Source organism: Emydura macquarii, unplaced genomic scaffold (assembly GCF_026122565.2).
Source record: "Emydura macquarii macquarii isolate MOO-44397 ecotype Brisbane River unplaced genomic scaffold, CSIRO-AGI_Emac_v2 contig_2924, whole genome shotgun sequence".
Taxonomy (NCBI): domain Eukaryota; kingdom Metazoa; phylum Chordata; order Testudines; family Chelidae; genus Emydura; species Emydura macquarii.
The window spans coordinates 2,556,484-2,568,311 of record NW_027133061.1 but is presented as its reverse complement, the minus strand read 5'-3'; the positions used below and the strand labels follow the sequence as shown (position 1 = coordinate 2,568,311).

Sequence of the window (11,828 nt, the reverse complement as noted above, 5' to 3'; positions counted from 1 at the left end):
ACTCAGCAAGCCAGTGGCAGAGCCAGGAACAGAACCCAGCTGTCTTGAAGCCTTGTTCAGGGCTCTCTCTCACTTAGATGTAAAGTAAGGAGCCCCAGAAACTGGGAAGCAGAGTGGTCCAGGCACTAGGACAGCAGCATGGGAGAGCTGGGGCCTATTCCTGGCTCTGCCCCTGACCTCGCGCAAGGCACTTCATTGCTGTGTGCCTCAGTTTCTCCCTCTGTAAAATGGAAACACTGATAGTGACCGTCCTGTGACTAGCACTGAGTGGCAGTGAGCTCCTTCCCCTAGCAGGCTGGGGAGCGCGCCCCCCCCCCCGGACTTGCTCCAGCAAGAAGGTGCACAAAGGGCAAGGCCAAGGGGCCCCGTTGGGCTCAGCTGGACACTAAAGCAGCATGAAGGTGCCTGACGCTCTGTGTCCCTGCTCCCAGGGGCCAGCCAGGGCCCCCCTGTCACCACTGCCCCTGTGGCCTAACACCCCTGCCTCTGGGGGCTGGAAGGGGACGGGCTGTAACCCAGGGGACAATGGTGCCCCTTGCCCAGCAATGGGGGTGCCCTTGGGGGGAGGGGCACCCCCAGCACTGGGTGTAAGGGGGCTGTGGATTTGCTAGGGGGAGCTCATGTCACGACAAAGGGGCGGGGGGAGTAACCTAGAAAGGGGCTGGCCTGAATGACACATGTGGGCGGGGGGAGAGCGGGCCCCCCCACACTTCCGCCCGAAGCCAACATGGCCACGGCGGCGCCTCCGTCGACTTCCGCCCTTAGCTCGCGTGGCCTCCCTCCGTGCACGGCCACTTCCGGCCTCCCCCCAAGATGGCCGCTGCCTTCGCCGCCCCATTGTCGCGGCGGCGGCGGCCGGAAGTGGGCGGGGGCGAAAGGGCGGAAGTGCCGCTTCGGAGCCGATTGCGCAGCGCGCGGGGCAGGCGGGAGCGCGCGCGAGCGAGATCATGGCGGCGGGGCCCATCTCCGAGAGGAACCAGGGTAAATGGCGGCGGCTTTCGACTCTCTTCTCCCCCATAGCCGGGGGGTGCTGGGTCTCAGCTGGGGGGGCGGGGCCGATCCTTCCCCCCCCCATAGCCGGGGGTGCTGGGTCCCAGCTGGGGGGGCAGACCCTCCCCCTACAGTCTGGGGCCCCGACCCTTCCCTCCGTACCCGGCGCGGGGCTGGGTCCCACGCCCGGCTGGGGGAGTCCGACCCTCCACCCTGAGAGCCGGGGGCAGGCGCGGGTGGCTGGATCCGGTCTCCCGGCTGTGCACCCGCTTTCGGTCCATCCGTGTTGGGCGTTTGGGGGCAGCTGTGGGACCCACGGCGGGGAGGCTCTTGGGGTCAAGGCGCAGGGCTGGCGCTCGGGACTCCTGGTCTGCGTTCCTGGCTCACTCTGCAGCCCTGGGCAGATCATTTCCCTTCCTCCGTCTGTAAAAGAGGTGTCAGGACAGGGATCCTCTTTGGGGGGGTTGTGAGGGTTCAAGTGCCACCAGAGCCGTGTGTGGAAAGCCCTGGGGTGGCACAAAGGGCTCATCTGGCCAGGGGCTGCTGTGGCAGTGCGTATGGGCGGCATCAGACGTGGCCCGAATGACCATCCAGTAACCGATTTCCTAGCTCAGAACAACAGGCAACCGCCTTAAATAAGGTCACTGAAGCTCGTGCTTTAGGGCGTGAGCTGCTGAGGGCAGTGGTCAGCCAGGGGCTCTGTGCCAGTTCCCGATACTTGGTTGGGGTATTTCAGTTTGATCTGAAGTATTGACGTTGTGTTGCCTTGGCAATGCGGGGGGCAGTTATCAGCGACATCATCAGATATGGTTTGAAGGCAACACGGTACAAATGTGTGATTTAAAGGCAACCGCTTCCTTGCAGTACAAGGGGAGGTAGTGGTTCCTAGTGGCTAGAACACTGGACTGGTACTTGGGACACCTGGGTTGTATTTGTGGCTCTGCTGCGTGATCTCAGGCTTTCTTTCTCTGTGCCTCCGTTTACCCATCTGTATAACGGGGATAATGCTATTGACCTCCTTTGAAAAGTGCTTTGAGAGCTACCGAAGGAAAGTGGTAGATAAGAGCTAGGGATTATCCTCACCTCCTTGGAACATGTGTGCTTTTAAATGATGTTCTTAATCATTTGACGCTCATTTATTAGCTGTAAATTACTTACTCCAGAGACGTTTGTTGCTTTAAGGGTCCAGTCTTGCACTGTTGAAGTCAAGGCAAGTTTTGGTTTTGACTATAATGGATTTGAACTTGAGTCCTTAGGGATCCAGAGCTGATCTCTCTGTGGTACAGTTTTTAACTCATCTGAAATGTTAGAGTTTGCTCTCCGGATTGATGTAACTGATGACGATCTCCTCTTCCCCCCTCTCAAGATGCTACAGTTTATGTCGGTGGCCTGGATGAGAAGGTCAGCGAGCCACTGTTATGGGAGCTCTTTCTGCAGGCGGGACCAGTGGTCAATACCCACATGCCCAAAGATCGAGTCACAGGTCAACATCAAGGTGAGATACTGACTCTTCCCATCAAAGACACGTCTCTGCAAAGTAATGTATCCAAAGGGCATTCGTCCAGGCAGACGTGCACCCTCTGCCAGTATGGAAAGGATTAAAAATCCCACTTTGTCATTTTACGTATCACTTATAACAACAGTCAGTGTAAAATGTTCAGACAGAATTGAGACAGTTTTGTATTTGTATTGCGGGGACGTGTCAGAGCCCCAGTTGTGGATCAGAACCCGATGGTGCCAGATACAAACACAGAACAGACAGTCCCTTCCACAAAGAACTTATAGTCTACGTAATTCTTCTGTGTTTCAGTTTATTTTGTGCATTTTGTTGCTGCTTGTTCTAGGACGAAATACATACTACATCTCATTCTGTATGTTGTCTCACTCCAGTTGTATTACTTTAAAGAGTAAAAGCTTGTCTGTGCATCAGAGATGCAACATTTCCATTAAAATTGGTTTTAAAAGTGACTTGAACCTTAGAGAGGGGTTGGGAGCAGCTATACTGGCAAACCCTCCCAGTGGGGAGAAAGTGTGTACCAGTAAAAGAGTTCTATAGCTTGTACTGGTTCCCTGAATTGAATAAGCTGTGCTGGCAAAAGGACTTTCTTGCTGGTATAACTGCATCTACACTCAGGTGTTCGCTGACACAGGTATGCCATGCAAGGGTGTGATTCTTTCACACTCCTAACCAACGTAGCAATGCTGGCAAAACTTCTGAAGTGTAGTCCAGACCTTAGTTAAACAGATACAAATTCCTCTTTGGACACTTATAGCTGTTTAAATCTGGTTTAGGTTGCAGCTGTGAATTACAGGTGCAAGCTAAACTGATAAGCCAGGTTCAGCTTGATACGGGTGTCCTCACACACCACCTGCACCAGTTTAAATAAATCAGTTTTATAACCACACCTTTAGGCTGGACCAACTTTGTGTCTAGACCAGGCTTTAGAAGCAGAAGGTGAGAGAAATCAAGAGAGGTGGATGAGGGAGGAAGATAGTCTGAAATGAGATGGAGTGGAGAATGGAGATGTAGAACGAGGTGGGTCCAGATGCTAGGTGATGCAGTGAGAGTTCTCCTGTCTGCAGGGGTGTGGTTGGCTTCCTCAGACATTCCAGCCGGTTCTAGATAAGCAAGGAGGAGAAGAAGATCCTTGCATCAACAGTGGAGAAATGACAAAGAAGGCCTGAGATCAATCAGGAGGAATGGGGGGTGGGCAGGGAGAGACTGTGGCATGTATCTGACTATAAAGGGCTCTGCTGGGGGTGTGTGTTGCAGGTTATGGGTTCGTGGAGTTCCTCAGCGAGGAAGATGCTGACTACGCCATTAAAATCATGAACATGATCAAGCTGTATGGGAAGCCGATCCGCGTGAACAAGGCCTCGGCCCACAACAAGAACCTGGACGTGGGTGCCAACATCTTCATCGGCAACCTGGACCCAGAGATCGACGAGAAGCTGCTGTACGACACCTTCAGTGCCTTCGGGGTCATCCTGCAGACCCCCAAGATCATGCGGGACCCCGACACGGGCAACTCCAAGGGTTACGCCTTCATCAACTTCGCCAGCTTTGATGCCTCCGACGCCGCCATCGAGGCCATGAATGGACAGTACCTGTGCAACAGGCCCATCACCGTCTCTTACGCTTTCAAGAAGGATTCCAAAGGGGAACGGCACGGCTCCGCTGCAGAGCGGCTGCTGGCTGCCCAGAACCCTCTTTCACAGGCAGACCGGCCCCATCAGCTGTTCGCAGACGCCCCTCCTCCTCCATCGGTGCCGACCCCTGTCGTCACGTCCTTGGGGCCAGGCGTGAACCCGCCAGGTGAGCACATACCGGTGCTTTTTGTACTTGCGGGAAACTCTGGCTGCAAGTTTCCAAAGGCTAGAGGGGGACCCTTCATCTATGACAAACACGGCCAAAAGGCATTGATGGTGGCGCTGTGCTGCAGAGAGTGGTGTGGGTGACTCACTAGGGGGCGCTCTGATCTGGATCATGGCTGAAGCCTTGATTCAGAACTGAGCTGCCTGGCTGCAAACGGCTGCTCCATCATAAGGCCTGTTTCCTTATGGCGCTTTTAGACTGGTTGCAGTTTTCCCTGCCACACTCAGGGGTAAAGGTGGCCGGTAGTCCCCAGTGCAATTGGCCATGTGTTCTGCTCTCAGACCTACCCAAGAGGTCTGCAGGTAGCAGGCGGTGATTTCAGAGTGAGGAATTGAGTCTGGACTCCCTGTTTCTTTTCCTGTCGGTCACTGACTAGCTGCGTGACCTTGAGCAAGTTGCTTAGTCTGCTGCAGTTTTCCTATCTGTAAAGTGGGGGTACGACCCTCGACTCAGGGCACTGCAGGGTTATCCTGAGACCCTCCGGTGAAACGCTCTGTAGAAGATTACTGGCTCTGGGTGCTGTTTGAAATCAATCAGGCTGTCACTGATGCTCCTCGTTTGGCAGAGAGGAGATGGGCTCTAACGTGGCCCTGGGAGAGCAAGATCTAATAAAGCAGGTGAGATGCAGGCTCTCCAGCAGCAGGTAGAGCCCGCTGGGACTTGCTTGCACTTGTCGGTGGACATGTGGCTGCTGTGAGGTCATTTCATTCTAACCCCTTTCTGTGGTTTGTTGATGCCAGGTGATAGTTTTTTTTCTCACTGACTTTTTCCTTTTCAGGCATCCCACCCCCAGGGTCGTTTCCCCCACCGGTGCCGCCTCCTGGAGCAATGCCCCCAGGAATGCCTCCTGCCATGCCGCCTCCACCCATGCCACCAGGTGCAGGTGCCCCAGGTCCTCCTTCAGGGGGCTCTCCCAGTGGAGGGCACCCTCCCCATCCACATGCTTTCCCACCTGGCGGGATGCATCATCCAGGTAAGTATCAGAGACGCAGCATAGCCCAGTGCACAGAGAACTGGATTGGGAGTTGGGGAAGCTGGGTTCTATTCCTGGCTCTGCCAGTGGCCTGCTGGGTGATGTTGGGCAAGTCACGTTCCCTTTCTGTGCCTCAGTTTCCCCATCTGTGAAAGGGTGTGATCTCCTGTGCAAAGTGCTTTGAGATTGACTGATAAATGCTAGATAAGAGCTTGGGATTTTTCAGGCTTGCAATGTGATCTCTTCTGAATACAGCACTTCCCTGTTCTAGAGTGGGGACCAAACAGACATCTAAACCAGGGTGAGGTGATTTAAATCAAGGTGATTTACCGTGGATCATTGTTTTTTAAGTCACTTGATATATGTATATATTTTTTAAAACATTGACTTAAATCAATTTGAGACTTAGTAAATTTAATTTGAAAATTATGCAGTTGCAACTTTACATGCAAATTTATGGCCCGAATTATAAATGCTATTTTTTTATGCTGTCACTGGTAAGGGTGAATTTCACAAAACCACCTCCGGCCCCCGCCAAACATTAAAAATTAAGGCTCTGGTCCTGTAAGTGCTTAAACAGGCACGTAACTTTCCTCCCTAGAATACTTCCATTGACTCCATTGGGACCGCTCAGATGCTTTAAAGTTAAGCACGTGCTCAAGTGTTTGCAGGATCGGGGCGAAAATTGTAATTTTAGTTTAAAAAAATTTCTGAGTGGCTTAAAATCTTTGTCCTGTCAAACAAAATTGCTTTGGTGTTAAGATTGAAAAGTGACTGTGGCTATTCGTTCTGCAGAGCTTGTGCGGGTATAGGTGCTAGTGTAAACGCAGCATACACCAACAGAAGGAGTTTTTCTGTTGGTGTGGGAACGCTGCCTCCCTGAATGAGGTTAGCTAAACCAACAGGAGTCCTCTGCTGTCGACCCAGCTGCGTCTACACTGTGGTTTTCTCAGTGTAGCTGGGCCACTTGGAGGTGTGGTGTTTGCACACCCGTGACCGACATAGCTATGGCAGTGTGAGGTTGTCAGGCTACAGCGGCACAGCTGCTTACTACAGTGACGAGGGGAGTTCTCCTGCTGCTGTAGCAAATCCATCTCCCCGAGAGGCAGTCGCTAGGTTGATGGAGGAATTTTGTCGGACCTAGCACTGTCTACACCGAAGGTTAGTTCGGCTTAGCTGTGTCTCTCAGGGTGAACCCCTTCGGTCACTGTAGTAATTGTCTCGCAGCTGCAGCCTATCTGGTGTAGACATATTCAAAGTTATTGTGACTTTTCTTGTGTACCCATTCCAAAATGATCAGAAATAGCATGACATATGAGGCTCCATATGCCCATATTTAGGCTCTTATGGGTGGGAGTTTTGTAAAGCACCTCCATGATTTAGGAGCATAAACACCGGATGGACAAACGCAGCCTGGTCAAAGCCTTCCAGCTTTTTTGATTGGGGATGTTCAGTGCGTGGGAAGATGGCAGAGGTTGCAAACCCAGCACAGACTATTTATTTATCAATCTTGTGTGCGAGTTTGTGGGGTTCTTGCAGTGTAAATGAGCATTTTGGTATGAAACTTCTTAGTAGGAAAACAGGGCTCTCTGTAAAATCTGAAATTCTGCTAAAGAAACAAGTACAGAACGTTCCTGCTACCAATGTAAGCCTACAAAACAGGAAGAAAGTAAAGAACTCGCAACACGGAAACTAACAAAAAAATTGATTTTTAAATTTTAAAAAGTAAAATCACGACTTTTATCCACCCGGATCTAAACGGTGAACCCAGCTTTGCCTGTTAGGTAGTCACATCTCTCCCTTCGCGTCTGATTAGGAGGCTTTGTATAATTGCAGATGTGGCTGTGTTGGTGACAGATGGCTGCTGTCTCCAATTACACACTGGCTTATAACGCTTTAAAGTAGGCGGTTCCGTGTAGCAGTGAAAGGCCTATCACATTCTTGGTGCCTGCTCTGTGGAGGTGTGATAGGGCACCTGGATTTCTGTTAAAGGGGAAAAGAGAAGACTCTGGGTTTTTTTAATTGTTTCCACCTCTTCCCTTGTCTCTTTTGCCTGGTGTCTGTCCCCACCTCACCCCCTTTTAATTTGTCATCGGCATAACTGGGTCATGCCACTACCACTTGCCAAGGGAAAGTTTCAAATCCATTGACTGTGTGCTGGCTCCTCTTAAAAATGAGCCTGGAAAATGCAGCTGGTGGCTGTTGTCCACTTTTCAGTCTGTGCCATGTTGGAGTCTGAGGATGGCACCTTAGATAATGTGTGTTATTAACTACACCACGTTTATTGGCTGGCACTGAAGGGCTCTCTTTAAATTAGCAGAGGAAGGCAGAGCCAGAATCAATGCCTGGCAGCTAAAGTCAGACATGTTCAGACTGGAAATAAGACCTGTTAGGAGGGAGATTAACCACTAGGAGATTAACAGACTCCTAAGGGAAGTGATGGCTTCTTCCTCTCTTGAGGTCTCTAAATCCAGACTGGAGGCCTCTCTGGAGGAGATGCGCTAGCCAAACACAAGTCATTGGGTTCACAACAGGCTAACTGGAATTCTCTGGGCTGTGCTATGCAGGAGGTCAGCCTTGATGAGATAATGGGCCTTTCTGGCCTTAAACTCTGCTACAATCCTCTCACCTGCTGGAATGATGGTCACTATAGTGGCCAGTAAAAGTGCTGTTGGGGCCAGTCCCATCCCAAGCCCTGGGCTAGTGGTTTCCTTGAGGTCACTGCTCCTCATGTCCTGTCCAGCTGCTCGTTTGTTCAGTGGGCTCAGTGCTTGGTTTCCAATCAAGCTTTGAATGCTTGAGTGAATCTAAAAAGCGTCTTTTTCCTCTGCCTAGGGATGCCACCCATGCAGGTGCATCACGGACCACCCGGGATGGGACAACACCATCATCCTGGGCCACCGGGGTCAGGAGGTCAGCCCCCGCCCCGCCCACCCCACGGCATGCCCCATCCCGGACCACCCCCCATGGGCATGCCGCCCAGAGGACCCCATTTTGGGTCACCCATGGGTAAGTGACAGCTGTGAGATGGGGTGTTTGTGTGCTGGAGCGAGAGCGGGTACCATCTGGAGGCAAGGGGCTAAAATCAGCTCAGGCATGTGGCATCCATTGGCTAATTCAGCGGGGGATGCGGGAAGGTGTATTGAGGCCTGAAATGGTGACTGGCTACAACACAGCCCTGGAGGCCAGCCCTACGCTCTGAGCAAGATCTCTGGCTGCAGACTGTTGAGAAGGGGAACCCCAAGCGGTTTCTGCTGTGTGGCTTAGTGACTAGATCAGGATACAGGGGAGTCAGGACTCCTGTGTTCAATTCCTGGCTCTGTTGCTGACTCGTTGCGTGTCTCCCGTCATCCTCCTGCCTTCCCCATCTATCGAGTGGGGTTGGTTCCTTTCAGATCCTCGGCTGAAAGGTGCCAGAGGTGGGTGACTGAGGGCTTCCCCTGTGGTTTCCCAGCTAGGAAGCAATAAAGTGCCTCTACTCCAGTCCTGCTGGCAGAGTGGGAGGGTTGGGGCTCATGTCCCTTCTGTCTCGAGCCCTGCTGCAGGAAGAGCGGCAGGGAATCGGGCACAGAGGCGGGGCCTCAAATAGCTGCTTGGTACACTGACCTTGGGTCTTGCAGCTGGCTGAGTGGTGACTGTCATGACACTTAGCGTCGTGGCATTGCATGGCATTGATGTGATGCTGATGTTCAGTGCTAGGCCATTGCTCTGCTGAGCTGCGCTGTTTCTTTCTGGGTCCTTCTTGCCTATTGGAAACCCCGTGCAGGCATCTGGTACCGCAGTTGCCTTGCCCCGAGCCGCGTCATTTCAGTGACCAGTTCGCTCTGCTGAGACCAGACTCCTGCTTGAGGTGTAGGGAGCCACCTGCAGGGCCATGCCCAGCCTGACATCCCTCCAGAGCCCCTGGCCGAGGGTCCTGGCTCCGATCAACTTCTTGGCTTGAAAATCAAATCATGGCTTGTAGTGCCTGAAATCTCTCTTGCAAGAGGCTCGCCCAGCTGGGCCCTGGAATTAGAGCTGCTGCCTTTGCTTCCTTTAATGTCACTATGCTCTGTCCCTGCAGGTCACCCGGGCCCGATGCCCCACCACGGGATGCGTGGGCCGCCTCCACTGATGCCTCCTCACGGCTACAGCGGTCCCCCCCGCCCGCCACCCTATGGCTACCAGCGGGTCCCTCTGCCACCTCGTCCTGCCCAGAGACCCCCGGTGCCACCTCGTGGGCCTTTGAGGGGACCCCTACCATAAATGCAGCCCCATCAGGACCTGGCCAGCAGAAGAACCTTCGTGCTACGAATTCCTCTCTCTTCTATCGTAGATTTTGGTTTCTCTTTGGACTAACACCCCTAAGAACAGGAAGGATGATCTGAGCCATCATCGTCTTGTTTCCCCTGTGAAACTCCCATTATTTCCTTTAACACTGTTACTTTTATTTTCCCTCTCCCTTGCTCCTATCTCCATCGTTATGAGAAGGTCAACCAGATTTTAATGAGATTTTTTTTCTATGTGAATTAATTGAGATTGGCTGTTTGCAAATAAACACCTTGGGCGTTGCTCTCTGAAGCTGGGATGTTTTTTTTAATCCTGGTATTCCACAGCCTGCCAGCCCTCACCCCACCTTTTGAGCAGTCAATAGGGCTGGCGATCTTTGGATCCCAGCAGCACATGCATGTTTGTTTACATGCTAGAATCCTGTCTTTGCATCATTGTTCCCTCAGGGCTCTGATGACAGTAAAGGTGAAGGGCTGGTAGCACTGGCACAATGTTTGTTTGTCAAGACATCTCAGAGCTATGCCAGTATTAGGCTGCCACATACACCTCTATGAACGCACCTCAATCCTAGCCAGCCCAGCCCACTGCCTAGTCCACCCCTGGGCTGGTTTCCAGCTGAGTGCCAGGTAGACGGTGTCTTCAGTCCCGAACACAATCTCTGCAGGGTGCTAGGCTGAGAAGCCATGGACCTTGCTTGGGTATCAGTGGATTCAGGAGATGAAGTGTGTAGAGTCGGAGCAAACTAATGTGTGAGCCCCTTTTGCCTCAGCTCTGGACCAAGTGGATAAAGGGTTTAATATGCACGCAGCTGAGGGGAGCAAATGTCAATATTGGTGTCAAAGGCAAACATGGTTGGTGAATGTTCACAAGAGCTCTTTCCCCTAAGCCATGCTGCCTCTTCCCATTTCGGTCTTAAGAACATAAGAACAGCCATACTGGGTCAGACCAGTGGTCCATCTAGCCCAATATCCTGTCTTTTGACAGTGTCCGGTGCTTCAGAGGGAGTGAACAGAATAGGGCAATTTATCGACTGATTCGTCCCGTCATCCAAGTCCCGGAGGTTTAGGGACATCCAGAGCGTGTGGCTGCATCTCGTCTTCTCACTTAAATGAGTTCAGCTTGGTTAAGTGAAGGCAAAGGAGGAAAGGAATTATTTAGAAAGGGGGATAACGAGAGCTGGCTGGAAACTGGAATTTCCATTCCACGGGGAATTCTGACATTTCGAAACAAAAATTGTTCCCATTGGAACGAAAAGCCAAAATTTCCCATAAAATGAAAACTCCAAGACACGCTGATATGAGCCGATCAAATGTCCTCGCTAGGATGGAAGTGTGGTGTTTTTGACTTCTATTAAAATATTTCAGTATAATATTAAATGAGACAAATATATTCCAAGTTAATATAATATAAACCTGTAAGCAAAGTTAATCAAAACACTGTCCAAAGAAACCCCAACCCACTGAATTTTTTCCTGTCAAAACACTTGGTTGAAATCAGTACGTTCCCTTGAAACGTTCAGACAAAACCGTTGTGGTTTTTTCCAAAGGAAAGCTATTCCTTCTAATTTTTTGACCAACTCTCATTCTAACCAGCCATGAAAACTTAAGCTGAGTGTTAAGATTCTAGCCTTGCTCAAAACTCGAGTCTACAGAGTATCTGAGTGCAGAGTGCACATACTTCAGGGAACAAATCTCCGTCAGTTCACGGAGTGGGTGCTTTATTCCCAGTTTAAAGCACTCGGCTTGCTGGAAAATGCTGTGTGAGGTCACAGCGTTAGGGAGTCTGAGAGCTCTGCTTAGCCGAGCACGTTAGCATTCTCAGCTAGTGAGACTGCGGTTCTGCTGCCACTTCTGTTGGCCTCCAGTCTCTAATCGTAGCCCTGTTAAGTGTGTGCTTCAATCCAGAACATCCCCAGAGCTGCGCTTCCCCCCCCTCCCTGCACAGCTCATGTCTTGTGTCCTAGCAGCTGGCGTCTCCTTGAGATAAGAACTCTTGGGTGATAATGTTCTGACTGGAATAAAAGCAGGTGGGTTTATTGATGTCTTCCAAATGACGGAGCTTGTTTTTTCTGATGTGCCTCGCTAAGCTGTGACTGTCACCTAGGACATTAGAAATATAATTTACTTTTTGCTGTCATTTTGCACTTCACTCAGCTTGCGTGATGGAAATAGACTAGGCAGCTTCCCTCTTGTTTATGGTCTGTGTCTGATCAATTTCACT

General features: G+C 51.4%; 1 protein-coding gene across 1 annotated transcript; it reads left to right on the top strand.

The window, feature by feature from the left end:
* Window positions 1-880: 880 nt before the first annotated feature.
* On the top strand, window positions 881-9,899 carry SF3B4 (splicing factor 3b subunit 4). The gene is made up of 6 exons (XM_067569607.1): window positions 881-981; window positions 2,357-2,485; window positions 3,764-4,306; window positions 5,145-5,339; window positions 8,175-8,348; window positions 9,403-9,899. Exons 1-6 carry the CDS (start codon window positions 948-950, stop codon window positions 9,582-9,584), a joined length of 1,257 nt encoding a protein of 418 aa, XP_067425708.1. The 5' UTR covers window positions 881-947; the 3' UTR covers window positions 9,585-9,899.
* The last annotated feature ends 1,929 nt before the right edge of the window (window positions 9,900-11,828 follow it).